This window comes from Stenella coeruleoalba, assembly GCF_951394435.1.
Source record: "Stenella coeruleoalba genome assembly, chromosome: 16".
Taxonomy (NCBI): Eukaryota; Metazoa; Chordata; class Mammalia; order Artiodactyla; family Delphinidae; genus Stenella; species Stenella coeruleoalba.
The window spans coordinates 30940523-30967623 of NC_137162.1; the positions used below are offsets into that span (position 1 = coordinate 30940523).

Genomic DNA, 27101 nt, shown 5'->3' on the forward strand with positions numbered 1-27101 from the left:
TCTTTTCTTCTGTTCAGAGCTTTCATCTGGGAATGTTTCTCTGAAGATATATTCTGGGGATTTAGTGGTGTGCGAAACCATTATCAGCTATTATACTGACATGGAGGAAATTGGGAATTTATTGTCCAATGCTGCAAATCCTGTGGAGTTCATGTGTCAGGTAAGGATGGTGAAAGGACACTGGAGTTTTCTAGACCTGTAGTTTCTGGTCATGGTTCACCAGTCTCAAATCTGCTGGATGGGAGATAGCTGGATTTAAAATCTGACCATCTTCACTTTTGTATTTAGGCCTTTAAAATTGTGCCCTACAACACAGAGACCCTTGATAAACTGCTAACAGAGTCCCTAAAGAACAACATTCCTGCAAGCGGGCTGCACCTCTTTGGAATCAACCAGCTGGAAGAAGAAGATATGATGACAAGTAAGTCAACAGTCCAACCTCAGCAAACCAGCAGTGGGTTGATTCCAGTTCGTCGGTTTCAGCGTGCAGTCAGCCCATGCTCATGTTTTCTGCTGGGTCCTGCTCTACAGCTCATCCTCTGAGAAGCAGTCATTCTTCTCTGGCTAGCCCGGGATTCTTCCAAATTGAAAATCTGAATATGTCATCCCCTTACTAAAAAACACTTTGTGTTTCCCACTTGTCTTCTAGATAAAGTCCAAACTCCTCAACCTTTATACAAGGCCTTCCCAAGGGGCTCCTGCTGCATTTCTGCTCTCACCTCTCTCTACTCTCTCCCTTGGCTTCTGTGCTCTGCTCTGTGGAAGGTATGAACTTCTTTTACCTAATGAAAATTCCGCCCTGCCTCTTGCCACCTCGACCCATGGGAACGCAGTTTCTTCCTCCCCTCATCCTGCAGCACTTCCTCAGGTAGGTTCCATCTACGTGCTACAGCTCCCCTAGCATGTTGGGTTCTTATACTCTTCAGCTGTGCCTGTCTTTTTAGCTAGTCTGTCAGCTGAATGACGACAGGGACAGTGCCTGGTGGCTCAATGTAGGCTCAAAACAAATATTTGTTTGATGAGGGAGGAGCAGTCTCATGGGCATATGTGACATGCCAGGAGCTGGGAGAAACACTTGCATGGGGATGATGCCTGGTGTGCCTGGTACGGTTCTTTTGTAGACACCACTCTTCCTTCACATCTCAGCTGCACTACACAAATGGGACCCAAGCCCCTGGTTACCCAGTGCCTGCGTTCCATCTTTCCACAGCCTCGGAGAACAATAAGGATGAGGTTATATTACCTTCATGTCCTTCTCCTGGGCGCATTCTCTTGTTGCCTCTCTCCATTTTCCTACTGTGGAATGTTCTCACGTCACTTCCAACAGGTGTTAATATTCTCTATTCTTGAACTTGAGGCTCAGGAGGGAGTATTTCTTTTTTTTCTTTTTTTTTTTTTTGGTATGCGGGCCTCTCACTGTTGTGGCCTCTCCCATTGCAGAGCACAGGCTCCGGACGCACAGGCTCAGTGGCCATGGCTCACGGGCCCAGCTGCTTCGTGGCATGTGGGATCTTCCCAGACCGGGGCACGAACCCATGTCCCCTGCATCGGCAGGCAGACTCTAAACCACTGCGCCACCAGGGAAGCCCAGGAGGGAGTATTTCATAGTTTGACAATCATGGGGGATCCTGGGGACATTTTCAGACCTTCGTTCCAAGGATCATATCCTGGTGAATAGGAAGCTGAGTTTGTCTTATTAAAAAAAATACATATGGGGGCTTCACTGGTGGCGCCGTGGTTGAGAGTCCGCCTGCCAATGCAGGGGACAAGGGTTCGAGCCCTGGTCTGGGAAGATCCCACATGCCGTGGAGCAACTAGGCCCGTGAGCCACAACTACTGAGCCTGCGTGTCTGGAGCCTGTGCTCCGCAACGGGAGAGGCCGCGACAGTGAAAGGCCCGCGCACCGCGATGAAGAGTGGCCCCTGCTCGCCGCAATTAGAGAAAGCCCTCGCACAGAAACGAAGACCCAACACAACAAAAAATAAATAAATAAAAAGCAGTTTTTTTAAAAAAAAAAAACATATGTATGTGTGTGTGTATAATATATATATGCACATAAAGAATATATGTATCTATACATCTATCTATCACTCTTGGGTTTAGAAATCAACTTTTATGAAAATTAAAAAAAAAGGTTTGTCTCCCAACTCCACAACACAAACACGTCTATTTCCTTGGTTGAGTTTAACTTGCTGTATCCAGATATTAGTAGGTGGAGGGTGTCATGGGGATCCAATGACTCTCAGAAGTACTTTGTTTCCCACAAATCAGAGGGTTAATGGGCATCCTGGGGTTCCCACGCATTAATACCATCATTCAAAACCTGTCCTAAACAAAGAGCTCATTGAAAACCATCTTGTTAATCTTTCCAGGTCCCTTTGAGATAGTCTGGAAATATTTTCTAGTTCAAAACTAAGGGCCACAGAAAGGCTAAGGAACAGCCCCAGGACTACTTGGCATACTTTATGAAATTGGGTGTAAGAGCTAAGAAGATGGATTTTTTTTTTTTTTTTTTGGCTAGGCCACATGGCTTGCGGGATCTTAGTTCCCTGACCAGGGATCAAACCTGTGCCCACGGCAGTGAAAACGCTGAGTTCTAACCACTGGACCGCCAGGGAAGTCCCAGGATTTCTTTCTTTTAATCAGCATAAAGCAATTGTTTTAAAGTGCTCTGAAATTTTAAGAGAAGGTCGAAACATGATCCCTGTTGTACTTTGTGGCTGCTGCTTAAGCCCTTAGAACATCAGCACATTTTGAACTAGTGTTATTTCTCAGGATTCTCCAATCTTTTTAAAGAAAGAAGGTATGCTATTAATGATTAGATTTGCTAATTAATTGACATATCATTTCTTCTGTCATCTTCAGTGGTGCCACAGAGGAAGCTGTTAGATGTTAGGTCAATCAACCAAGAAGTAATGATTGAGCACCTGCTGGATGCCATACTAGGCTTCTAGCTTCACCTCCATGAGCAAGGTGCCCCGTGCCTTCCTTTTTTTTTTTTTTTTTTAATCTTTTGGCCGTGCCACGCAGCAAGTGGGATCTTAGTTCCCTGACCAGGGATCGAACCCACGACCCCTGCAGTGGAAGTGCAGAGTCTTAACCACTGGACCTCCAGGGAAGTCCCCGCACCATCCTGTGCTTTCCTTTTTATCTGACCATTAAGTTTTCCTTGACAATTTTTCAGATCAGAGGGATGAAGAGCTGCCCACTTTGTTGCACTTCGCTGCCAAATATGGACTGAAGAACCTCACTGCCCTGTTGCTCACCTGCCCAGGAGCCCTACAGGCCTATAGTGTGGCCAACAAGCACGGCCACTACCCCAACACCATTGCCGAGAAGCACGGCTTCCGGGACCTGCGGCAGTTCATCGACGAGTATGTGGTAAGGTCGAGGCAGGAGAGGCTCTAGGATTGGAAATGCACCATGTGGTCCCAGGGCTGCCTTTTCACTAAAGACCTGGGTGGATTTCATCTCTAGCATGTTCTCACGTGCCTCTTCTGGCAGGGCCAGTATGCATGGGCTTAAGAGATGAGTTCCGGAGTCACATGGATCTGGATCCAAATTCCTCACCAATACTTGTCAGCCATGTGCCTTTGGGCAAATCATGCATCTGTCCTCTGTCTCTCTCAGTTTCGTGATATGCGGGAGAAAGTTTATAATAATTCTACCCTTAGGGTTGTTTTGAGAATAAGAAGAAATAATATGTGTAAAGCACTGAGATCTGCCCTCGAAGAATTTACGGAGCATTGATAGAGTGAATCTGCTGAAGGTAGACGCTGATCTATCTTTCTCAGTCACCTCCCCACCCACCTCCAAGGTACTTGGCAGGATGCTCCCAGCTCCCTCGCCCACCATCAGGCCCAGGTGAACTGTTAGGCTTGGTTCCTTCCTTAGCGGAGACCACAGCAGAGCTCTGCACCTGAGGCTTCAGGGAGGCCAACCGTGAGGCCCCACCTTCTGCTGACAACCTCTCTCTCTTTCTGAGCCTCTGCCCGTCTTAAGGTTTATCTGCTTCCCTGGTTTTGGACCCACAGATCCTCCTTGATCACTGACTTCTGGGTCTTTCTTTAAGTGTAATCTCATCCCATGTCTAGGCCTTGTTCCATGCCCCGATATTGCTTCCATTGTTTTGAAGGCAGCTGCCCTTCCTGTCTCGACCCTTTTCTGGTTTTCTTCCATTTTCACAATTCACAGCAGTGACGCGGGAATAGCTCATCCTCTCATATGGGGCTGTGACCTCAAAAGGAACAATTAACACTACCTCCAGACAGGAGTGAGCCTGACACCTCCCCAGAAACTTAGCTTTCTGCTCTGTGCTTGACAGTCTACAAGGCAGCAACTCACTGAGACATACAGAGGAGGCCTCCCAAAATTTGGGGGGTGGTTAAATGTATTGAATAAACAGAATAGCATGAGTGCCTGTCTGGGGCATCATTGACGTAAATGAGGCTAAACGGTACTTACGGTCCAGGAGTGTTTACTTCACTTTGGAGTCACAAATGTATAAAATGCAGTGTTTCATTTCCCTGCCAATAGTTTTTATTAAGAACATACTGTATTCATATTAATCACTACTATCTATTGAATTTAGTTGATTGGCAAATACATTTTCTCCTTTAATCCTCATCACAGTCCTTTGAGGTTGACAGTATTGTTCTCTCTCTTCAACAAAGGAGGAAAAGGGCCTAGAAAGGCCGAGTCATGGTGCCAAGGGTCCCACACTAGTCAGGGTGGAGGTAGGATTTGAACCTAGCTGATGGTAAAGCTGGGGAGCATTCTCCTACTTTCTGTCACAGGGGCGTGGAAAGATGCACTTCAGGTTGCACTGAACTTAATCTGGTTCACATTTGTCATATCATCTTTGTTTTCTAAGTACAATCACTTCAACCGATGCATCTCCAGCATTGCCCCCAAAAGGTTGCTCCTCCGTGTTGTTCATGACCTCTAAGAACCGTCCCATTTCCTCTTTCCACCATATCAGAACCAAATGCCAGACCTTGAGTCTCCAGCACTCCACTCCTTGGGGCTCATCAGGAAACCAACACAGAGTGTCAGATAGCAGATTAGCTCTCTTGGGGTGGTGATGATGAAAATGAGGATTTTTGTGGGTTGATGCTGAAATGATTGTGAAACACCAAAGTTTCTTACGAGGAAAAGTTGTGCAGGGGTTTCAGAGAAGCCACCTCTCTGGCTTCACAACCACCTGGAGGCAGAATGACAAAGGGGGACTCTCTGACTTCAGGGCATTTCACCCAAGACCGTCTCTCTTCTTGGGCACAGGCTGTAAAACTGAGGCGGGCGCTTTGGAGTGGTGTGCTGTCAGGCACTTGGAAGCAGCCTAATAGAAAGAACAGGTGGAAGGAGCAGGAAGGAACTAGTGGACCAAGTCCCCAGGGGACTTCTGACTACACACAAGCGCAAGAGCACCTTGGCTGCAGCCCTGTTTAGCCCATTTGAATTTCCATTTGACTAATCAGCAAGGGTTATACCTTTGTGTGCCATTTGTTGCCATTTGAGAAACCACTAGGGTATAGTAGAAAGGTCAGAAGCCAGGATTGCAGACCCATGAATAAGGCACTAGATTTTTCTGAGCTTTGGTTTTCACATCTTTTGACCAGGGAATAGGAGACACTCTCAAACAGTGGTGGAAAGGATGCCATGAGATAATGTATAGGCACATCCGTAGCACTGTCCCTGACACGTAATAGGTACCCACGAGAAAGTTTTAAATTTGTATCCTCTGGGCACTGGACATTTAACGGGTGTCTCCTCTGAGTGCATAACTCTGTTCTTAGTGTTGGAGGAAGATACAAAGATTAAAACAAAGAACATAAAACAAAGAAAAAGACTTGGAGCCTGGCCTCAAGGGGCTTTCAGTGTGGTGGGAAATACAGACATGCGCACATAGTTGCAACCCTAATGCGCGTGAGGCTTTACTTTGCTGTCACAAGCCCACTCGAGGGCCTGACTCTACCCAGAGAGCCCGGCTGTGTCAGTGCGCCTGTGGGATCCCACCTTCTCTTTCAGGAAACTGTGGACATGCTGAAGAGTCACATTAAAGAGGAACTGATGCAAGGGGAGGAGGCTGACTCTGTGTATGAGTCCATGGCCCACCTTTCCACAGACCTGCTCATGAAGTGCTCCCTCAACCCCGGCTGTGATGAGGAGCTGTATGAGTCCATGGCGACCTTTGTCCCAGCTGCCACCGAGGACCTCTGTAAGTAGCACAGCGCAGTTCTGCTTCCATATTTCTGCTGAGAAACGCGTTTCTTCCTTCTGCTGTGTGTGGGGAAATTCCCTTGCTTACCCCCTGCCCCACTCCGGAGTGATGAAGATCCCATTTTACACAAAGTTAGACAGGTCATCATGTGCTGTGACAAGCAGAATCGTTCTCCACACTTCCTCTGCTATGACTCTGCTGTGTGACTGGAAAGTTTACAGAGTTGATGAAGGCGTTGCCTTGTGATCCAGAAGCGAAACCAGTGGCTTTTGACTTTGTCAGTTCCAACGGGCCCTTTTTATAGCAAACATTTTGTAATGCCCCCGCTACTACCCTGACATGAGATACATATAATATAACCTACCTACATATGAAATTTTTAGAAATCCAATATAAGTCCCAATTGAAATATAGAAGAGAACTCATAGGAGAGGAAATGCTCAGATGTGCCTCCATGCAAGGACATAGTGCATTAGTCAGTTGCAGTCACCTACACTCAGAATCACTGCCAATGTCACAGCCTCAAGTGCTGACCGACATGTTTATTGTATCAGTGACTTGGATACCGCCAGCAGCGCTGGCATCAATGCCTGGATTTTCCTAAATGGTGAATGATTCCTCACATTCTCTTCTCCATTTTCATAGTAATTGAATTCCTGGAAAATTTGGTGTATATCAAAACCATGCAAAAATACAAGTTGTATTTTATAAATGAAGCAGTTTAGCTTCTAGGCTCAGAAAATTATAAGCAGGGTTTTTTTGATAACCTGATTTTACTGGATTAATATATAATAAACTTATTTCCAAAATATCATATCTCCAAGATATGATTTTTTTTGTAAATTGCTTAACAAATTTTGCCCGTTTTTGTTTATCTTAATTCTTTTTAATAGCAAAAATAATACATTCTTCCAAAAATTGGAAACAAAAAAGAAATGTATAACTGAGTTATTAAAAGTTCATGACTCCACTCAACCAACTGATACAGCACTTGTAATAGTTTGGTGGGGAATTTTGCCCATATTTTTCCTTATACCTGCTGATATTAAATTTTAAAAAATATACATATAAACAGATATGTACAAATATACACATATGTATAAATATGTATCATAAGCAGTTATTTTTTTAACCCATATGTGTATCTAGTGAAATATTTAAAAGTCATGAGGGACACAAAACAAGGCTGTCCCTCACACTGAAGGTTGTCTAGCATCTTTCTCCCTTCTGCTAAATGCCAGTAGTGTCCCTGCATCATAGTGACAACCCAAAATACCCTCATAGATTTTCCAAACACCCTCTAGAGGGCAGTGCCACTCCCCTTGAGAACCACTGGTCTAAATAAACATTGGCTTTCGATGCACATATCAGGGTTGAAGCAGGAGGACCACACAACCGGCCCTCTAAGGGCCTTCTTTATATGTTACCACCATTTGCTATGAGATGCTAAGAGCTCTGAAACACTGCCTACAACTTCTCCCTCCTTCCCTCTGGTCTAATAAATAGATTCAAGAAAGACAAGACAAATACCTATCAATGCATCCATCGCTTTATTGATAGAGGAATTTCTGGAATGGGCTAGATTGAGTATTGACAATTTTCAGCCTGAGGAGAAGCGGGGACCTGGGCCCACAAGGAGTTGGGCCTGATTTTCCCATCCATGAACGGAAAAGCAGGCATTAAGAGGGTGCTTTGGAGCAGGAAATGTGGGTGGGTCAGGGGGCCAGAGGTGAACCCTGACACCAGCAGAGCCTTTGACACTGCAACCCTAACACCTGGAAGATGTGGTCCAGTGGTTGTTAGGTGCTTGCTAGTCAGACTGGCTGTGCCTCTGGGGGAGGAGAAGAAAGAGGGAAAGAAAGGTAGAAGCTCTCTCTCAGCATCTAACTGGAAGGACTTGAAGTACTTGTGGAAGCTCTTCCCGAATGAGCCGTAACCCAGCAGGAAGGTGAGGAGAGAAGGCGTCATCCTCACCATCCACATCCTCTACCTCACTGAATCCTCAAAGCAACCATACAGGGGTGCTTTTATTAACCTGCGCTTTACAAATGAGGAAACTGAGGCACAGAGGGGTTAAGCAACTCCGCCAAAGTCTCACAGCTAATAAGTGATAGAGTCCAGGTTTGAACCCAGGTCTCTCTGTCTTTAGGACCATATTCCTTATTCTGTGCCAGAAGTTTCCATCTAACACCACAAATTTTAGTCGTGGTTTCTTTTAGAAAAACCATCTAGCAGCTCCAGCCACGCCTCCTCTTTTCGCGGCCCAGATGTTAGCTCACAAAACAGCCTCTGGCGCCCCTACCCTCGCACATCCATCCATCTCTCCGTGTACCCAACAAGCATTCCGGAGCATCTGTGTTTCTGCCACTTGCCGCTCCCACTCCTGGTTTTTGGTGAGACAACAGGGTGGAGGGAAGACACAGTCCTTTTCAGTCTGGAACAGAGACTCATTCACAAAAGAACATTTGGAGAAAAACTAGTACCCCTCTGGGAAGCCAGAGACCATGCATCATCATTTCTGCCCTGTGTCCCTACGGTGGGGCAGTTGAACAATTGAAGGATCCCGCACTTTACTGGCAGTTGGTTTAGTGTTGACAGAGAGCCTTAACACCTCTTATCCCTCTGGATGCTCCAACACAGGAAACCCCCCCACCACAGCAGCGCAAAGCTGTACGGAATGCTAACAGCAGCCATCCCATGACTCCTGTCTGCTGGGCCTCTCACAGCGTGAGCGCTGAGCCTCTTCAGCACTTACCAAGGCGGTGGAGTGCTGTGGAGCTTGCCTGGTTTGCGGCCAGTTGGCATCTTGTAAAGTTCCAGGGGGTGGTGGGGGTGGTGGGGAATTCTGGTTGCCGTGGAGCTAGAAGGAGGCCACCAACAGGCAGGCTGTAGAATTCTGCTGTTTGGGGAATGGGCAGAGGAAACCCACTGCAGTTTTCACTTGCCAGATCATATAAACTCTGAATTTTCTGAATCTAGATATGATTTGTGTTTCTGTCTCTGTGGTTTAATCTTGAGAATGACCACTTACCTACTGGCCCAGAAGCAGCAGCAACTTGTACCTGGGGAGGAACCATTCATCTTACTACCAGTGACTCTCTAGGGGAGAAGGCAGTTTAGGTCATAAATAAGTAGGACAGACTGATAAATCTAAGATGCATATTTGTAACACCAGCCAGCACAGTAATCTTCTGGCCCTTTCAAGTCAACACACTGCTTTCATCTCTGTGATCTCATCTGAGCGTCCTGGGGCTTGGTGGATAAAGTTATCTTCATTTTATAGAGGAGACCGCTAAGGCTTCAAGATTTAGTAACTTACTTAAGTCTAATCGAGGGAGAACTAGGTCAGGAATCTGGGTCTGCATATTCCCAGGGGTCAAGTCTGTCAGCTGCCCACTGAGCTCGAGGACCCTCCTGGCATGCCCTTCTTCTAGGGTCAGAACTTGCCAGCCCGGGGACGGATACTTACAGGGGAGCTATTTCCTAAATCTAAATAGCGGAGGTTATCATTTGTTTTGTTACCATTCAACCCTAGAGGCTGAAAATAGGAAGGAAACTAGGCCGTGTTTATTCACTAGCTGACTCACTCGCTCACTCATTCATTCATTCACTCACAGGACAAACATTATGGAGTGCAGGCTCTATGCCATCTCCTTACGACAGCTTTGGAGGTCATCTGATCGTGTTGGGACAAATCTACCTCTTTCTGACTTGAGTTTTGGAAAGGGGATAGTAATGAGGTCCCCAGAGGGAATCCAAACAAGCACTAAGTAGGAAGATTGTCAGGGAAACTCCCAGTGTTGAATGAATTGGCTGGGCAGCAATGTTGGGTTCTGATCCTGAGATTTTATGATCCTTCCCCTGAACTTGCGTGCGTGGGTGCGTGTGCACACGCGCGCGCGCGCGCGCGCGCACACACACACACACACACACACAGGCACACACACACTCCTCATACTGTCTTTAGTTTAGATATGCTGCCACCAGGTGGTAACTACGTCTTTGTTATCAGACTTTCAACTTTGCTCTCAATTCTCTTGAGAATTTTGTGTTCAAACGCCCACAGATTTAAACCGTCATTTTCCGCACCGTACTATGTAAGAAATAAATGTCCTTCGGGTAGGCTTCTGCAAACACTAACTAAAAATCACAACACACCTCTCTTTGGGTGTCTTCACTATCTCCTGATTTTTTTCTCATTTACTTCGTTTGCTTCTAACCCTGCCTTCAGAGAATGATGCGGTGGTCCTGGGGGTCCTTTGACTTAGGTAATACGTTTTGTGTGGAAAGCCTCACCCAGTGACTGGGCACTTGGGTAAGGCTCTGGGTACTAAGGCCTCAGGAGCCATTTCTGGGAGGCCCTCGTCCAGCTGTTACACAGGCAATCCGCTTGTGGATTTAGTGCTGCGTGACTATCTCAGAGGTCTGTCTTTCTGCATCAGGAGAGAGGAGTAAAAGGAGAAAGATGCAGTGTCTCGCTACTAGAGACTCAACTCACACGTGTCACACTAATCCATCCCAGAGGGCTGTTCTGCTTCTTGTGACTCTTGTGTTGAACGTTTCTTTTGAGCCCCTGCTCCCTCCACCTGGGTCTGTGGCTCAAGTTTGTGCGCAGTGGAGAGCCAACTTAGCCCCAGCTAACTTGCTGACTTCCCTTAGCAACCTCCTTGGTAACTGCCGTCTTTGTAACAGATCATCTCCAGCAGTGTTTTCTTTACTGGAGCTCTCTAGTTACAGTCTCTGTGAGCAGGGTCCCCTCTGAGCTGGGGGCATAACTGGGCCCAGTGAACAGCCTCATAGCCCAGCCATGTAAGGTCTGAGCCCACCTGAAGGACCATTTGTAAGTAAAATTAAGTTACTGGAACATGTTGCCTTCCCCATCTGCACATTTGTTTTTTAACATCTTTATTGGAGTATAATTGCTTTACAATGGTGTGCTAGCCTCTGCCCTACAACAAAAGGAATCAGCCATATAGACACATATGTTCCCATATCTCCTCCATCTGCACACTTTTCTCTCAAGAGTCTTCCTTCCTGCAGCCGCAGAGTCTCTGCCATCCTCCTGCTATTCATCTTGGGAAGACCCTGGCTAGTAGAGCCAAGAAGTGCCGTAGAGGCAGTGGGGCTGGGTGCAAGGCATGAGGTCTTACCAGCAAGGAAGTCCCTCTGAGGCAGGGCTGGCTGTTCCTGTCTTGTCTGGGGCTGAAACTGACCTGGTGAAGCGGAGGGATCCTCAGGGCACTTCCTGACTTCTGTAGCTTTTCCCTCCTCTAGATGTACAAGAACTGTGTTGTGGAGATAGGCACTTAGTGAAAGCATGCTGGATTGAATGTTTTTAAATTAATAAGATAAAATCCTCACCATCAGCAGCGACCTTGCTCCCCTCTGCACCTGCACAGCTGTGGGTCACACCCTCCCCGGGCACGGCATGCAGATCATTTTGCACTCTGGTTATGTACACGCTCCTCTGCTTACCTGCTCCTACTTCAGTTAGGAAGCGTGTATCATCCACAGGCTGTACACAACAGGTGCTCAATTATTTCTTGAATTTGAGAGTTACCAGAAAATAAGAAATCATCCTAGATGTTGTGGTGTGGAATTGTTTGTTGATGTTCCAGTGCAAGGACGTCACTTCCCCGGTAGGTGGTAGTGAGATACCTGTTAGATGTCCCCGAAGGTGTGACGTCTTTGGCTGTTCCCAGCTGCCTTTTCTTTCTTGTCTCCATACATTTGCTTGTGCTGTTCCTGCTGCCTGAATTGCCCTTCTCTTTTCTCAGCTTGGGAAATGCCCAGATTCCTTAACAAAGCCCAAAGATCTCCATATCCATGTATTCATTTGCTTATTACCCGTTAGTTTGTTCATTCTCACATTCATTCATTCAACAACATTTATCGACCCCCTTGAGTGTTTAAGTCACTGTGCCCGGTGATGAGGAGTCAGTAAATAAGCTGGCATGATCTCTGCCTTCCAGAGCTTCCCTTCTAGCGGGAGAGTTGGATATTAAACAAAGGTACTGCATAACTGAATATATAACTACAAACTGTGACAGTACGATTGAGGAAAAAGACATGGTGCCCTCAAGAGGGCAGCTAGTAGAGAATGGATTGGGGGAGGGGTGCCTGTGACTTAGCAAGTCATAGTACCCACTACACCAGATCAGGAGCTCATCCCGTGGACTCATTCCTGCAAGACAGAGGGCCTGTGTGCTTGCCAGGAGCACTGCACTAAGGTACTTGTTGTCTGCTAAGAAATCCACGAAACTTAACATGCTGCTTCTCCTAACCCTTTCATGCTTAGCTTCTTTTTCAATGTCAGTCACTCCTTAGCACCTCTAATTTCAGACTGCCATTTCTCCTCTCTCTGTCTCTGTTTCTCTGTCTCTGTTTCTGTCTCTGTCTCTCCCCTCCCCCAACTCCCTCTTTCTTTGTGTCTCATTGTCTCTCTCCCTTTCCCTCCCTCTCCTCCCCCCCCACCTCTGCATGTGTGTGACTGTCTCTTTCTCTCTGTCCCTGTCTCTGCCTCTCTGTCTCTGTCTGTCTCTCTGCTTCCCTTCACTTCTCCATGAGGGTATGGGAAGGTTGGACTTTCTTATTGACATGGTCCATCACAGCAGTCCGTTCCACCTGTGTGCAGATGGAACCAATCGGGTTTCAGGTTTTCTTCACATGTTTTACCATGCTGATCCTTGTTCTAAGCCTCTTTTCTGGCCACAAAAGCACTTGCTGAAAAAAAATTCTCTTGGCCTGCTTTCAGGGTTTGAGAGCCTTTCCAGAAGAATAGTTTCTCAGTATCCGACATTTTACTGTATTACATACTCAGATTAGGTTTTCTGTTAAATTAACAACACATAATCTGGATGGAGTTTCCACTGCAGCCGAGTGATCTAGATTTATGTCCCATGAGGAGTATCATATGAGCTTCTTTGAAAATTAGTTATTGCTCTTGATTCATTCCTTAATTACTTGCCTGCCTGCCTTCTCTTCATCTGTTCAAGCTTCTTTCTTCCCAGGAATGGTTTCTTTGGGATTGACTCCTTTGAAAAAGTATAGTGTAACGCTGCAGCTGCTTTTCCCAGAAGGAGACTGTGGCCCCAGAGTTTCCTTGTTATTGTTTTGGGGTTTTTTCCCAATGAAATGAAAGAACTTTGCACTTTTTCCTTAGACCAGCAGGTTTCAGCACATTTCAGTTTATCTAAGTGGTGAAGGTTAAATGCTTAGAATCTGAAGTACAAACGCTGAGCATCCAGGGACGCAGGGATCTGTTGCTGTGCTTTCCTTTTCAAAATGTCCTTTGTCTGGAAACGGACTCCCTTCACCTCCAGAATTTTCTATTTCAGTCGCTCCTGTTTTACTGTGTGCCTGGGTTGTATGTACGCATGGGTTGTCAAATTTACAGTTTGAGGGTTTTATCTCTCATTAAGTCCAAACCACCAGGTACTTTTTCTTTTCTCTTCTTTATTATTACAAAAGTAGTATCTGCTACTACGAGGACTTACTGCCTAATATAGCTATGGCAAATAGTGTTTTAAAAGTAATTTCATGTGTCAGTGTCAGTTAGCTGGCGTTGAGTGCCTGGGGAGCTGTGTTGAGAAGGATTCTGAGGCCACAAAGAGTGCTATGTTTGAATAGGGATGTTTGCCTTGAGTACACAATAGGGACGTGGAGGCCAATGTGTGTATCCACTGTTCTAATTCAAAGATACTTACGTTGAACTCAGTATAAAAATAATCATTTTATTTAAAATATAAATGGAAAGAAAAGTATTTTTCTTCATTTAAGGCAGTGCCCCTACAGAGACTCAACAGAGGCCTGTGCCCACATCAGGCCAGGGCTACTGAGTCCATATGTGGACATGACGTGAAGGACTTGCTTGAGCGCACCCTGGTCCCTGTGCCCACTCCCCTCGCCAGTCCCACATGGGAAGGGAATTCATGACAGGTTGACTGTGCTCACATTTGGTCTTACCTGTGGTAGGCAGAATAATGCCCCTGAACCTATGAATATGCTAGATTACATGGCAAAGGGGAATGAAAGTTGCAGATGGAATTAAGGTTGCTAATGAGCTGGCCTTAAAATAACGGGAATATCCTGGATTATCAGGGTGGGCACAGTATAATCACAAGGGACCTTGAAAGTAGAAGAAAGATGGGAATTTCCTGGTGATCCACTGGTTAGGACTCAGCACTTTCACTGCGGTGGCCTGGGTTCAATCTCTGGCCCTGGTCGTGGCCAAAAAAAAACGTAAAAGAAGGAATCAGGTTAGACCAGAGATGGCACCATGAGAAGGACTCAGTTCAGCTGAGCTTTCTGTCCAACATCACTGGCTTTGAAGATGGAAGAAGAGGGCCTCGTGCCGAGGAGTGCAGGGCCTCTAGAAGCTGGAAAGGGCAAGAAGACTGAACCTCCCCTAGATCTCCCAGAAAGGAATGCAGTCCAGCCGAAACCTTGATTTAGCCCGGTGAGACCCATTTCAGACCTCTGAACTACAGAACTGGATGTTGTTTTAAGTCACTAAGTTTGTGGTAATTTGCTACAGCAACAATAGAAAGCTAATAAACTGTCTAGGTTGCCTCAATATAATGATAACCATTAATATTTAGTGCCTAGTACTGTTGCTAAACATTTTATAAGCATCGTCTCAATTGGTTCATACAGTCTTCCTATGAGGTAGGTACTGTTATCCATACCCACTTTACAGATGGAGATATGAAAGCTTAGTGATATCAAGTAACTTGTCCAAGGACACAGAGCTGCTAAGAATCAGAGCCAGGGCTTGAACCCAGGTCTCCAGGATATCAAAGTGCACGCTGGTAATCACCACTTCCGACTGTGATCTTGACCTGCTTTAATAATAAAGATAATGGTAACAATAGTAATAGCAGCTAACATTCATTTAGCACTTCCTACGTGCTAGGCACTGTGCTTCTCATTTAGTACTCATGACAAACCTATGAGATACGTACTATTATTATCACCATTTTACAGACATTATCGGCCAGTGTCCTGGACCTCTATTGCTTGCCTGGCCTTGACTGCTGCCTTTCTCTGACTTACATTTGCCGCCCGAATGCAGACCATTCACTTGGCTCCAGCCCTTGTCAGGGCCTTTACAGCTGACTTCCTGGCCTTCTCATGTGTCTGCAGACCACCCATCTCCTCCCTGTGCCCCTGCCTCCATCATGCTCTTTCAGCCAAGCCTCAGATCCTCTGGCTTTAGGCTCTGACCTTAAGATCAGCCTCTACCTGTGATCCCGGCAGTATGGGGTGGGGCCAGAAGCGACTGAAGAGCTGCTAGAATTTCCCCTTGGTGCTCATTGCTGAGCCCTCTAATAAAAAATGTGATAAGCCTCAGGACAGCACAAGGTAATGGGCATGGGGCCTCCAAGTCAGGTCTGGACTGCAGCGGCAGAGCCTTGGCCAAGGAGGAAAGAAGCCTCCAGCTCCGTCCAGCCTGGACTTGGTGTTCAGGAGCCATGATCAAGACAACGCCTGGCAAGCCTTGTTTGTGAGTCAGGTTTCCACGCATAATTCCATGGTGAAGAATTATCGTTTGTTATCTTACAAGGCCTCCTTGCTTTAAGTATATTCAATATAAAAATATTGCTTGGGTGTAATTCTTTACTAGGAAAGGTAATTTGAAAATATGTGTGGATATTCAGATGTTAGAATTAACCCATAAGCATTTATTGCTCTGAAGGAGGAGACTTGACTTCAAACAAATAAAGTTACTATTAAAAAGTACAAATTGAGTCCTCTTTTTAAAATTGTTCTCTACTTAGGACATTAGCGTGGGTGTAGAATTTAACAATAAAGATAACAGTAATAATAGCAGCTAACGTGCATTTAGCACTTCCTATGTGCTGAGCACTGTGCTTCTCATTTAATACTCATGACAAACCTATGATATATGTACTATTATTATCACCATTTTACAGACAGGAAAACAGATCCTGAGAGGATGTAAACAACTTGGCCCAAGATAGTTGTGGGCAAAGAGTTAATGTAACAGCTCTCATTTCCCTTTCTGCAGGAGAGTTTGACCTTTGTTGACTTCCACTCTGTTACCCTGGTGACCTGATAAAAGCCATATGTCAATTATGTCTCTAGGCAACATTGCCTATGATAAAAATGACCCCTAAATGGTGGTAAATTGCATCTGGAACTGAGAGGAGTTGTATGTAAACTATAAATACCTGAAAGGGACACCATACTTTGGGCTTCCCTGAGGGCAACGTCTCTGGATGCCTCTTATGGGGACCCTGGAAGCTAATGCCTCAGGAGTTGCTAATAAACTCCAGAGTCGGGAAATGCTGCTCCTTTGAGACACCATGGCAGCTTCTCCACCTGCCTGATATGGATCTTTTCTCCTTGCCTGCGAGTTGCTGGATTGGTGTAAAGACTGCCTTTGATGAGGAAGGCCGCTTGGTACTGTCCTGCTGGTCTGTATCCTCCATCCTTCTGAGTAGGCTGGCACCAGCATGGCCCACGGTCGTCTTGTGAGTCCAAATGATCAGCTGGATCCAAAAAGTTGGATCTAAAAGTCAGTTGGACGGGTGGGTGTTGCAGTCCTGTAGTCAGAAGTGGAAGAGTCAAAATTGGAAACTATGCATTCTGACCACAGTGCCCAAACCTCTCACCATCCTTTTAGGGTGCCTAGAAATAGGAGAAATAATTCTACTAATGTCTCAGGACTGATCTTTAGCAGATCCTAGTTTGTCTCCTTCCAAAGTCATGCTCTTAACCACCAGTGAAAGCGTGACCATAGAGTAAAAAGATTTGTTTGGCACAGGTGGCTCATTTAGCCCTGCCTTGTTCATCGTACCCAGAGGTGCGTGGCTCACAGGAGTCCCTGGAAGGTGACTTGATAGTGTAGATGGACAGGAAAGGGTCAGCGTAGGTCATTGCCAGTGCTTATGCTTCTTTAGTTTTGCTGTTGCATTTCTTCCTCTCCTTTTCTCATCTCTTTCCCTCCTACCTGTTCTTCTTCTTAAAAAAAAACTTTTTATTTTGAAGTACTTTTAGATTTAGATCAAAGTTGCAGAAATGCTACCCTTCCTGTATACCTTTCACCCAGATTTCCCTAATATTAACATCTTACATAACCAGAGTACAGTTACTAAAGCTGAGAAATTAACATTGGTGCAATTCCACTAACTAACCTCCAGACCTTGTTCAAAATTTCACTGTTCCCCCTAATCTTCTTTTTCTGTTTGTAAGTAGGACTAGATGCTGAACCTAGATAGGATCCTGCAGTGCATGCTGTTATTCTCCTTAGTCTCCTCCAATGTGTAACAGTTCCTCAGTCTTTCCTCATCTTGACACTCTGGAAGAACACCAATCAGTTATTTTGTAGCATGCCCTTTAGTTTGGGTTTGTCAGATGCTTTCTGTGATTGGACTGAGGTTATAAATTCGGGGCAAGAATGCCATAGCAATGATGTTGCATCCTCAGTGCATTGTAGCAAAGGATCGTGACATTGACATGTTATTACTGGTGCTCATTCTTTTTTCTCTCTTTTCTTTTTAAAATTCTTTCTTTAACCCACATAAAATTCAGCACGTTATGATGGGGTCATAGTACCAGGGACAGAAGCCTGCCTCCTTGTTATAGAAGCGTGCCAGGTCCAGCCAGGGCTGCTCTTGCTGTTTCCATTTTTCTTCTACATTTTGTTTTTCCAACACTCTTTGTAGCTCCTTCAATTTTGCAGCTACATCTCAGATGTGGAAATCAGTTGTCTCAAACTGAACTTTGTTAGTGAAGTAGCCAGGCCGTGCGTATCTCTTTTACCTCTGTCAGTGGGGGTGGCCGATTGTGTGTGTGAGGTTTGCGCTCTGGTGTTGCCAGCCTGGGAGATCTGGTTATTGGTGATTGAAACTGTCCTGACGCTGCTCTGCCCTCACTAGGTTCTTAGAGATGCTGGAGCCTGAGGGCGCTGTGGTTTCCTGGAGGATGCAGCACTGGGCATGACAGAGCCCAACGATAGGTCCACAAAGCTTTTCCCTCCCCTCATCTCTAGGGGTGTCTGATGCAAGCAAGTCTTTCCTTCAGGGTCTTTTCCTCTGTGTTTTATTGTTGTGTGAATGAAGAGTTTCAAAAGTTGGCTGGGTCAGGGTCAGGCAGCTGAGGGGTGAGGTATTGTAGGGGTAGGAGTCAGGAGGGTAGAGGAGGGTCCTGCTCCCAGTAAGGCACACCTGTAGGATATGTCTTTCTTCCCAATTTTCTAACTCCATGAGAAACATGTCCCATAAAACCACAATTAAGCAATTTAAATAGAAATCTCAAATAAGTGGCATTTTTCTGGTCTTGAATTTTTAAGGAATGAATTGTGAGTTCTTAGAAAATTTTTTAAAATATTTATTTATTTATTTATTTTGGCTGTGCCGGGTCTTAGTTGTAGCATGTGGGATCTTTAGTTGCAGCATGTGGACTTCTTAGTTGCGGCATGCATGTGGGATCTAGTTCCCAGACCAGGGATCGAACCCGGGCCCTCTGCATTGGGAGCTCAGAGTCTTACCCACTGGACCACCAGGGAAGTCCCAGAAATTTATTTTTAAAATTAAAACACTTCTAGGTGTGTTTCAGGATCAGTACAGTCACCCTAATCTCTCTACGGTTTACTTTAAATAATTCAGTGTTGCCAAGAGAAGTTCACTGAATTAACAGTTTACTCATTTGGAATTACAGGGCTCTGGACCAGAGGGTATCAAGGTACATTATATTCAATGTAATGTCTCCACTACACACATTTCAAGAAACATTAAACTGAAAAGGTAGAAAAAGGGAATTGCTTTATCTTCCCTTTTTTTGGATAATATTTAAGGTAACGAAAACATGATCAGAGCTCTGCATTTCTTTCCTTTATTTTTCCAATAGGATAGAAAAACTAGAATATAAAAAGATGAACAGTGAAAAAACCTTTCTCCAGTCCTTGTCTGTCATCTTTCTAGTTCCCAGGAAACCATTGGTCTGAATTTCTTATATCTCCTTCCAGAGTTTCTTTTTTGCATATACAGGAAAATACAAAAATAGAATCTTATTTTCCCCTTTTGGGGGCAAAAGGTAGCATATTAATTTTCAAAAATGTTGTATTTCTTAAAGATTCTGATTCATCAAGAATGTGTTTTTTTTTCTTTTGTCTCAGATCTTTTTTTAAAAAATTACATATTATAGCCCCCAATGAACCCCCTCTGGAACCTGATTGTCCTCCCTCCCTCCCAGAGGTAACCCCTACCATGAACTCAACATTTATCCTTTCCAGCATTTCAGCATGTTTTCATATGTTTACTAGATATTTATGAATTCATAAACTACATGTAGTATCATTTTATAGACCTTAAAACTTTATATAAAGTACTTTATATACTGAAAACTACTTTATATAAAATGCTTTATATACTGCAAACACCAGTCTGCAACTTTTTCACTCAACATTGTGTTTTGTTTTGTTTTATGGTCACAAAATTTATATTTAGATTATTAAAAGATTGTCAAAGTTTGAAACAAGGTCGGGTAAGAGCTATGCTATGTAATAATGTAATATCTGGTCACTGGAAAGTTTAAAAATTAGTATGGACTTCCCTGGTGGCACAGTGGTTAAGAATCGGCCTGCCAATGCAGGGGACACAGGTTCGATCCCTGGTCCAGGAAGATCCCACATGCTGCGGAACAGCTAAGCCCGTGCGCCACAACTACTGACCCTGCACTCTAGAGCCCGCGAGCCAAAACTGCTGAAGCCCGCATGCCACAGCTACTGAAGCCCACGTGCCTAGAGCCCGTGCTCCGCAGCAAGAGAAGCCACCGCGATGCGAAGCCTGCGCACCGCAACGAAGAGTAGCCCGCACTTGCCGCAACTTAGAGGAAGCTCGCACGCAGCAAGGAGGACCCAATGCAGCCAAAAATAAATACACAAATAAATAAATAAATTTTTAAAAAATCAGTATGTTTTATAATTAGAAAATCAGTAATCTGGTAATTGACAGGTGAGCCATAATTTTTTTAAATAACCTGAAATTATTTTTGCTTTGGGAATCTAATTGTACATACTTGATCATAATTACCTAGGCCTTTTAAAAAAGTGCTGATAGGGTTTTTCTCATATATGAATGCAACAGAAGCCACTATGGATAATTTGGAAGACGAAGAAAAGTGTAAAATAGAAAATAAAATGTCCATGGTCTGAAATGTCCATGACCTATCCATACTACTTCAGAAATAGCCACTATATACATTTTGATGTATTGCCTTTCAGGCTTTTTTTCTATGTACATACAGATATTTTGTTTCAAAACTAGGATTATGTCATGTGAAGTTCATTATCCTTAACATAACTTTACGACCATGACCTCTTTTCAATTAATATTCTTGGAAAATGTAATATAAATATAAATATTTCATACAAATTCACCAGACTGTATTTAACTGGTCCCCAAAGATCAAAGTAGTAGGAACAGTATATCTGTGTATACTGATTAAATTCAAATGATTTTTTTTCTCAAAGTATACTATTCAACTTCAAACTACATATTTTGCCTAAGCAAACAAGTCCCCAGTAACTGTGTGATATGCCTTACTGAACGCAACCTCTTGATATTATCAAAGTTCTGCTTTTAACACAAGTCTGAAATTTTGCTCCCAAAATGCATACTTCAGAGTCACAAAGTAACGTAAAGTAATGTTGGTTACTAAGGTTTTAGTAGAATCTGCTGTGGCAATTGAATAGTTTTCACACACAGTTTTGGTCCCCGTGGGTTTATGCTTAATAGTGAAAAACCAAAGGTCTATGTGCTTCTTCCTTATAAATGACCAATTACATGAATGACCTAAAAATAGAGTTCTGGGTGTTACGTTTTTGAGATGGTACTATGTTGATAGAGTGGCTCCCACACATTCTTTTTAACTGTTGAAAATGGTTCATTGTTTAAATAAATTACAACTTATCGATTCTTTGTTGTTTCTGCCTCCAATTATTTGTTGTTGTCATTTTGTGGGGGTTTTTGCTGTTATAAAGACTACAGTTATATATTTAAAAATTAAGCTAGTTCTTTCAAACACAAATGAGCATATCTATACCTTTTGAGTCCTGTGGTCTAGGAAAGGGCCTGAAGGTTGTAAATGTTGCTCTCCTTTATACCCCATATTTACTGAATGTCCTTATTGAGTAGGTAGATAACTGGATGTATGGAGGCATGCATGGACCTATGGATGCATGGGTGATTAGATGGATGGATGGGTAGATGGATGGTTTAATGAATTCTTGAATCTCTTGATTTGTCAAACCTTGTATATCCACTTATAAAATGTCCTTGTCTGTGTGGAAGAACAACATATAAACTCTTAGTCTCCTTTTCCTTCTAGATGTTGAAATGCTTCAGGCCAGTACATCTAATCCAATGCCCGGAGATGGTTTCTCTCGGACCACTAAGGATTCTATGATCCGCAAGTTTTTAGAAGGTAAGTTGCAGCAGTGAACAGGGAAGCAAAAAGAGGGAAAGAGAAATAAAGGTAAGATATTGCCTGGCTCCCTATGAGGGTTGCTCCACTGAAGGAATGGGCTGCCATGTACATGCCACATGGTGTGCTTGAAGGCACTCTATTCCCACGAGCTCCCCCATAAGCTTATTACAAGTAAGCCAGAAGTTCCCACCACTGGACCCACTGCTTTGGGTAAACAAGTTGCCTTTAGCAAAATTTCTTTTTAAATACACTTGTTTATTTTTATTTGACCAAAATTTAATGAGTACCTACTATGAGCAAAGCACTATTTTAGTTGTTGGGCTAGGGGACACAAAGGAAAATAAGATATAATCAATACCCTCAAGAGACTTTACTTTCTGGTGAAGGAGGAGAACATAGGGGAACATACACAGGTATTATTAAGTCAAGGTTGTATTGGAGAGTGATTATTTATATGTTGTCCAGTTTTCCCACTATTTATGAAGAGATTGTCTTTGCCCCCCCCCCATGTATTCTTGGCTCCTTTGTCATAAATTAATTGATCATATAAGCATGAGTTTATTTCTGGGCTTTCTATTTGTTTTCATTGATCTATAGTAGTCCATTTTTATGCCAATACTATACTGTTTTGATTACTATAGCTTTATAGTATAGTTTGAAATCAGAGCGTATGATACTTTCAGCTTTGTTCTTCTTTCTCAAGATTGCTTTGGCTATTTGGGGTCTTTTGTGTTTCCATACACATTTTAGAATTATTTGTCCTAGTTCTGTGAAAAATGCCATTGGTATTTTGATAGAGATTGCATTGAATCCATAGTTTTCTTTGGGTAGTATGGTCATTTTAACAATATTAATTCTTCCAATCCACGAATGTGGTATATCTTTCCATTTATTTGTGTTGTCTTCAGTTTCTTTCATAAATGTCTTATAATGTTCAGAGTACAGGTCTTTTACCTCTTTGGTTAGATTTATTCCTAGGTATTTTATTCTTTTTGATGCAATTGTAATTGGGATTTTTTTCTTAATTTCTGTTTCTTATAGTTTATTATTAGTGAACACAACAGATTTCTGTATATTAATTTTGTATTCTGCAACTTAACTGAATTCATTTACTAGTTCTAACAGTTTTTTGTGGGTTTTTTTGGCTGTGTTGGGTCTTTGTTGCTGTGCGTGGGCTTTCTCTAGTAGTGGCCAATTGGGGCTACTCTTCGTTGCAGTGCATGGGCTTCTTATTGTGGTGGCTTCTCTCGTGGAACACAGGCTCTAGGCACGTGGGCTTCAGTAGTTGTGGCACGTGGGCTCAGTAGTTGTGGCTCATGGGCTCTAGAGCACAGGCTTAGTAGTTGTGGTGCACAGGCTTAGTTGCTCCGTGGCATGTGAAATCTTCCCAGACAAGGGATCGAACCCGTGTCCCCTGCATTGGCAGGAGGATTCTCAACCACTGCGCCACCAGGGAAGCGCCACTAGTTCTAGTAGTTTTTTGATGGCATCTTTAGGATTTCCTATATACAGTATCATGTTATCTGCAAACAGTGACCGTTTTTCTCTTTCCTTTCTGATTTGGATTCCTTTTCTTTCTTTCTTTTTTTTTAAATTAATTTATTTTTTATTTTATTTATTTTTAGCTGTGTTGGGTTTTCGTTGCCACGTGCGGGCTTTCTCTAGTTGTGGCGAGTGGGGGTTACTCTTCATTGCAGTGAACAGGCTTCTCATTGTGGTGGCTTGTCTTGCTGCGGAACACAGGCTCTAGGCACATGGGCTTCAGTAGTTGTGGCACGTGGGCTCAGTAGTTGTGGCTCATGGGCTCTAGAGTGCAGGCTTAGCAGTCATAGCGCATGGGCTTAGTTGCTCTGTGGCACATGGGATCTTCCCAGACCAGGAATCGAACCGTGCCCCCTGCATTGGCAGACGGACTCTTAACCACTGCGCCACCAGGGAAGTCCCTGTTATTTCTTTTTCTTGTATGATTACTATGGCTAGGACTTCCAATACTATGTTGTTCCTGATCTTAACAGAAATGTTTTCAGCTTTTCACCATTGTGTATGATGTTAGCTGTGGGATTGTTATATATGGCCTTTATTATGTTGAGGTGTGTTCCCTCTATACCCACTATGTTGAGAGTTTTTATCATAAATGGATGTTGAATTTTGTCAAAAGCTTTCTCTGTATCCATTGAAATGATCATATGATATTTATTCTTTAATTTGTTAATATGATGTATCACATTCGTTGATTTGCAGATATTGAGTCATTTTTGCATCCCTGGGATTAAATCCCACTTCATCATGGTGCATGATCCTTTTAATGCATTGTTGAATTCCCTTTGCTAATATTTTGTTGAGGACAATTTTGCATCTATGTTCATCAAGGATATTGGCCTGTAATTTTATTTTTTTTGATGTCTTTGTCTGCTTTGGGTATCAGGGTGATGCTGGCATCATAGATGAATTCAGCCACTCTATGTCTTTTTTCTTTTTTTCTTTTTTTTTTTTTTTTGTGGTATGTAGGCCTCTCACTGTTGTGGCCTCTTCCGTTGTGGAGCACAAGCTCCGGACGCACAGGCTCAACGGCCATGGCTCACAGGCCCAGCCGCTCTGCGGCATGTGGGATCTTCCTGGACCGGGGCACAAACCCACGTCCCCTGCATCTGCAGGTGGACTCTCAACCACTGCGCCACCAGGGAAGCCCCACTCTATGTCTTTTGATTGGAACAATTAGTCCATTTACAGTTAAAGCAATTTTTTGGTAGGTATGTGCTTATTGCCATTTTGTTAATGTTTTCTGATTGGTTTTTAATATCTCTTTTTGGTTCCTTTCTTCTTTTCCTATTTCCTTGTGATTTGATGACTATCTTTAGTGTTATGTTTGGATTCCTTTCTCTTTTTTTGTATGTATCTATAATAGATTTTTGGTTTGTGATTACCATGAGGTTTTTTTTTTAAAATTAATTAATTTCTTTACTTTTGGCTGCATTGGGTCTTCGTTGCTGCATACAGGTTTTCTCTAGTTGCGGCAAGTGGGGGCTACTCTTCATTGCAGTGCATGGGCTTCTCATTGCGGTGGCTTCTCTTGTTGCGGAGCACGGGCTCTAGGCACGAGGGCTTCAGTAGTTGTGGCATGTGGGCTCAGTAGTTGTGGCTCGTGGGCTTAGTTGCTCTGTGGTATGTGGGATCTTCCCAGACCAGGGCTTGAACCCATGTCCCCTGCATTGGCAGCCGGATTCTTTTTTTTTTTTAATTTATATTATTTATTTATCTTTGGCTGCGTTGGGTCTTCACTGCTGTGCACGGGCTTTCTCTACTTGCGGCGAGCAGGAGCTACTCTTCATTGCGGTGCACGGGCTTCTCATTGCGGTGGCCTCTCGTTGCAAAGCATGGGTTCTAGGTGTGCAGGCTTCAGTAGTTGTGGCTCACAGGCTCAGTAGTTGTGGCACATGGGCTTAGTTGCTCTGCGGCATGTGGGGTCCTCCCGGACCAGGGCTCAAACCCTTGTCCCCTGCATTAGCAGGCAGATTCTCAACCACTGTGCCACCAGGGAAGCCCCATCTTTCTGTTCTGTGTATCCCTCAGCTACTTATTGTGGATATAGGTGATTTTAATACTTTTGTCTTTTAACCTTCCTACTAGCTTTATAAGTGGTTGATCTGTATATTTACTGTATATTTGCCTTTATCAATGAGATTTTTCTTTTTTTCATTTTCATATTTCTAGTTGTGGTATTTTCTTTTCTGCTTAGAGACGTCCCTTTAACACTTTCTGTAAAGCCAGCTTAATGGTGCTGAATTTTTTTAGCTTTTGCTTGTCTGTAAAACTCTTTATCTCTCCTTCAAATATGAATGATATCCTTTCTGGGTAGAGTATTCTTGGTTATAAGCTTATGTTTATCACGTTAAATATGATATCACTCCCTTCTGGCCTGCAAAGTTTCTGCTAAAGAGCACCTGGTATTCTTATGAGAGTTCCCTTACACGTAACTAGTTGCCTTTCCCTTGCTGCTTTTAATATTCTCCCTTTAGCTTTTTTTTTTTTTTTGCGGTATGCGGGCCTCTCACTGTTGTGGCCTCTCCCGTTGCGGAGCACAGGCTCCGGACGCGCAGGCTCAGCAGCCATGGCTCACGGCCCAGCCGCTCCGTGGCACGTGGGATCTTTCCAGACCAGGGCACGAGCCTGTGTCCCCTGCATCGGCAGGCGGACTCTCAACAACTGCGCCACCAGGGAAGCCCCTCCCTTTATCTTTAATTTTTGCCATTTTAATTACAGTGTGTCTTGGTGTGGACCTTTTTGGGTTGATCTTGTTTGGGACTCTGTATCCTGGACCTGAATGTCTGTTTTCTTTCCCGGGTTAGGGAAGTTTTCATCTGTTATTTCCTCAGATATGTTCTCTGCCCCTTTTGCTCTCTATTCTCCTTCAGAGATCCAAAAAACATTTCTTCTTTTCTGTTCAGCTTGAGTGATTTCCACTATTCTGTCTTCCAGTTCAATGATCTGTTCCTCTGTATTATCTCATCTACTATTAATTCCTTCTGGTGTATTTAAAAATTTCAGTTATTGTATCCTTCAGATCTGCTTGGTTCCTTAAATTTTCGAGCTCTTTCTTAAGCTTCTCACTGTGTTCATCCATTCCTCTCCCAAGTTCATTGAACATCTTTATGACCATTATCTTGAACTCTTTATCAAGTAGATTGCTTATCTTCACTTTGCTTAGTTCTTCTGGGGTTTTTCTTGTTCCTTCATTTAGAATATATTTCTCTGTCCCTCATTTTGCCTAATTCTCTCTTTTAATTTTTGTGTATTAGGTAGCTTGGCAATGTTTCCCAATCTTAGAGTGGTGACCTTATGTAGCAGATGTCTGTGGGGCCCAGTAGCACACGCCCCTCTGGTCACCAGAGCTATGTGTTCTAGTGGTGCCCCATGGGCCTTTCTGTTGTGGCAGGGCCAACTACTGTGAGTGTGCAGGTAGGTGGGGCTGGCCCCCGGCCTGGTTGGCTGCCAGGCCCTACCTAATGTGGAGGTGGCCAGCTTGCTGATGTGCAGAGCTGGGTCCCAGGGCAGCTGGCTGTATGACCTGGGGGTCCCAGGGTTTGACAATAGCTTTCAGTCACCTTTCTCTCTGTTTCTAGGCAACAGCGTGGGAATGTCCAGTTTGGAGAGGGAAGTATACCATCTCGGGCAGGAAGAAGATGTTTATCACACAGTGGATGATGATGAGGCCTCTTCCGTGGACTTGGCCAACAGGCCCCCTGTCCCAGTGCCCAGGCCAGAGGCCAGTGCTTCTGGCACTCACCAGCTGTCTGACAATGAACCATACATTTCTAAAGGCAAGTGTGGCAGGGAATGATGCACAGTGGGGTCTTCAGAGCCTCTCAGCAGGAATTCCCTGGATCCTCTACCTCCTGAACCATTGCTCAAGACCATTCCCTTCTGAATG

General features: G+C 44.0%; 1 protein-coding gene across 1 annotated transcript in view; it reads left to right on the forward strand.

Moving 5' to 3' along the window:
* PIK3AP1 (phosphoinositide-3-kinase adaptor protein 1) overlaps positions 1–27101 on the forward strand; it is a 114369-nt gene that overhangs the window by 56641 nt on the left and 30627 nt on the right. Inside the window, exons 5-10 of the mRNA XM_079900656.1 lie at positions 18–160; positions 289–421; positions 3185–3381; positions 6028–6217; positions 21575–21670; positions 26794–26991. Of these exons, the coding sequence (XP_079756782.1) occupies positions 18–160; positions 289–421; positions 3185–3381; positions 6028–6217; positions 21575–21670; positions 26794–26991 (957 nt within the window). The remainder of the gene's footprint in view (positions 1–17; positions 161–288; positions 422–3184; positions 3382–6027; positions 6218–21574; positions 21671–26793; positions 26992–27101) is intronic.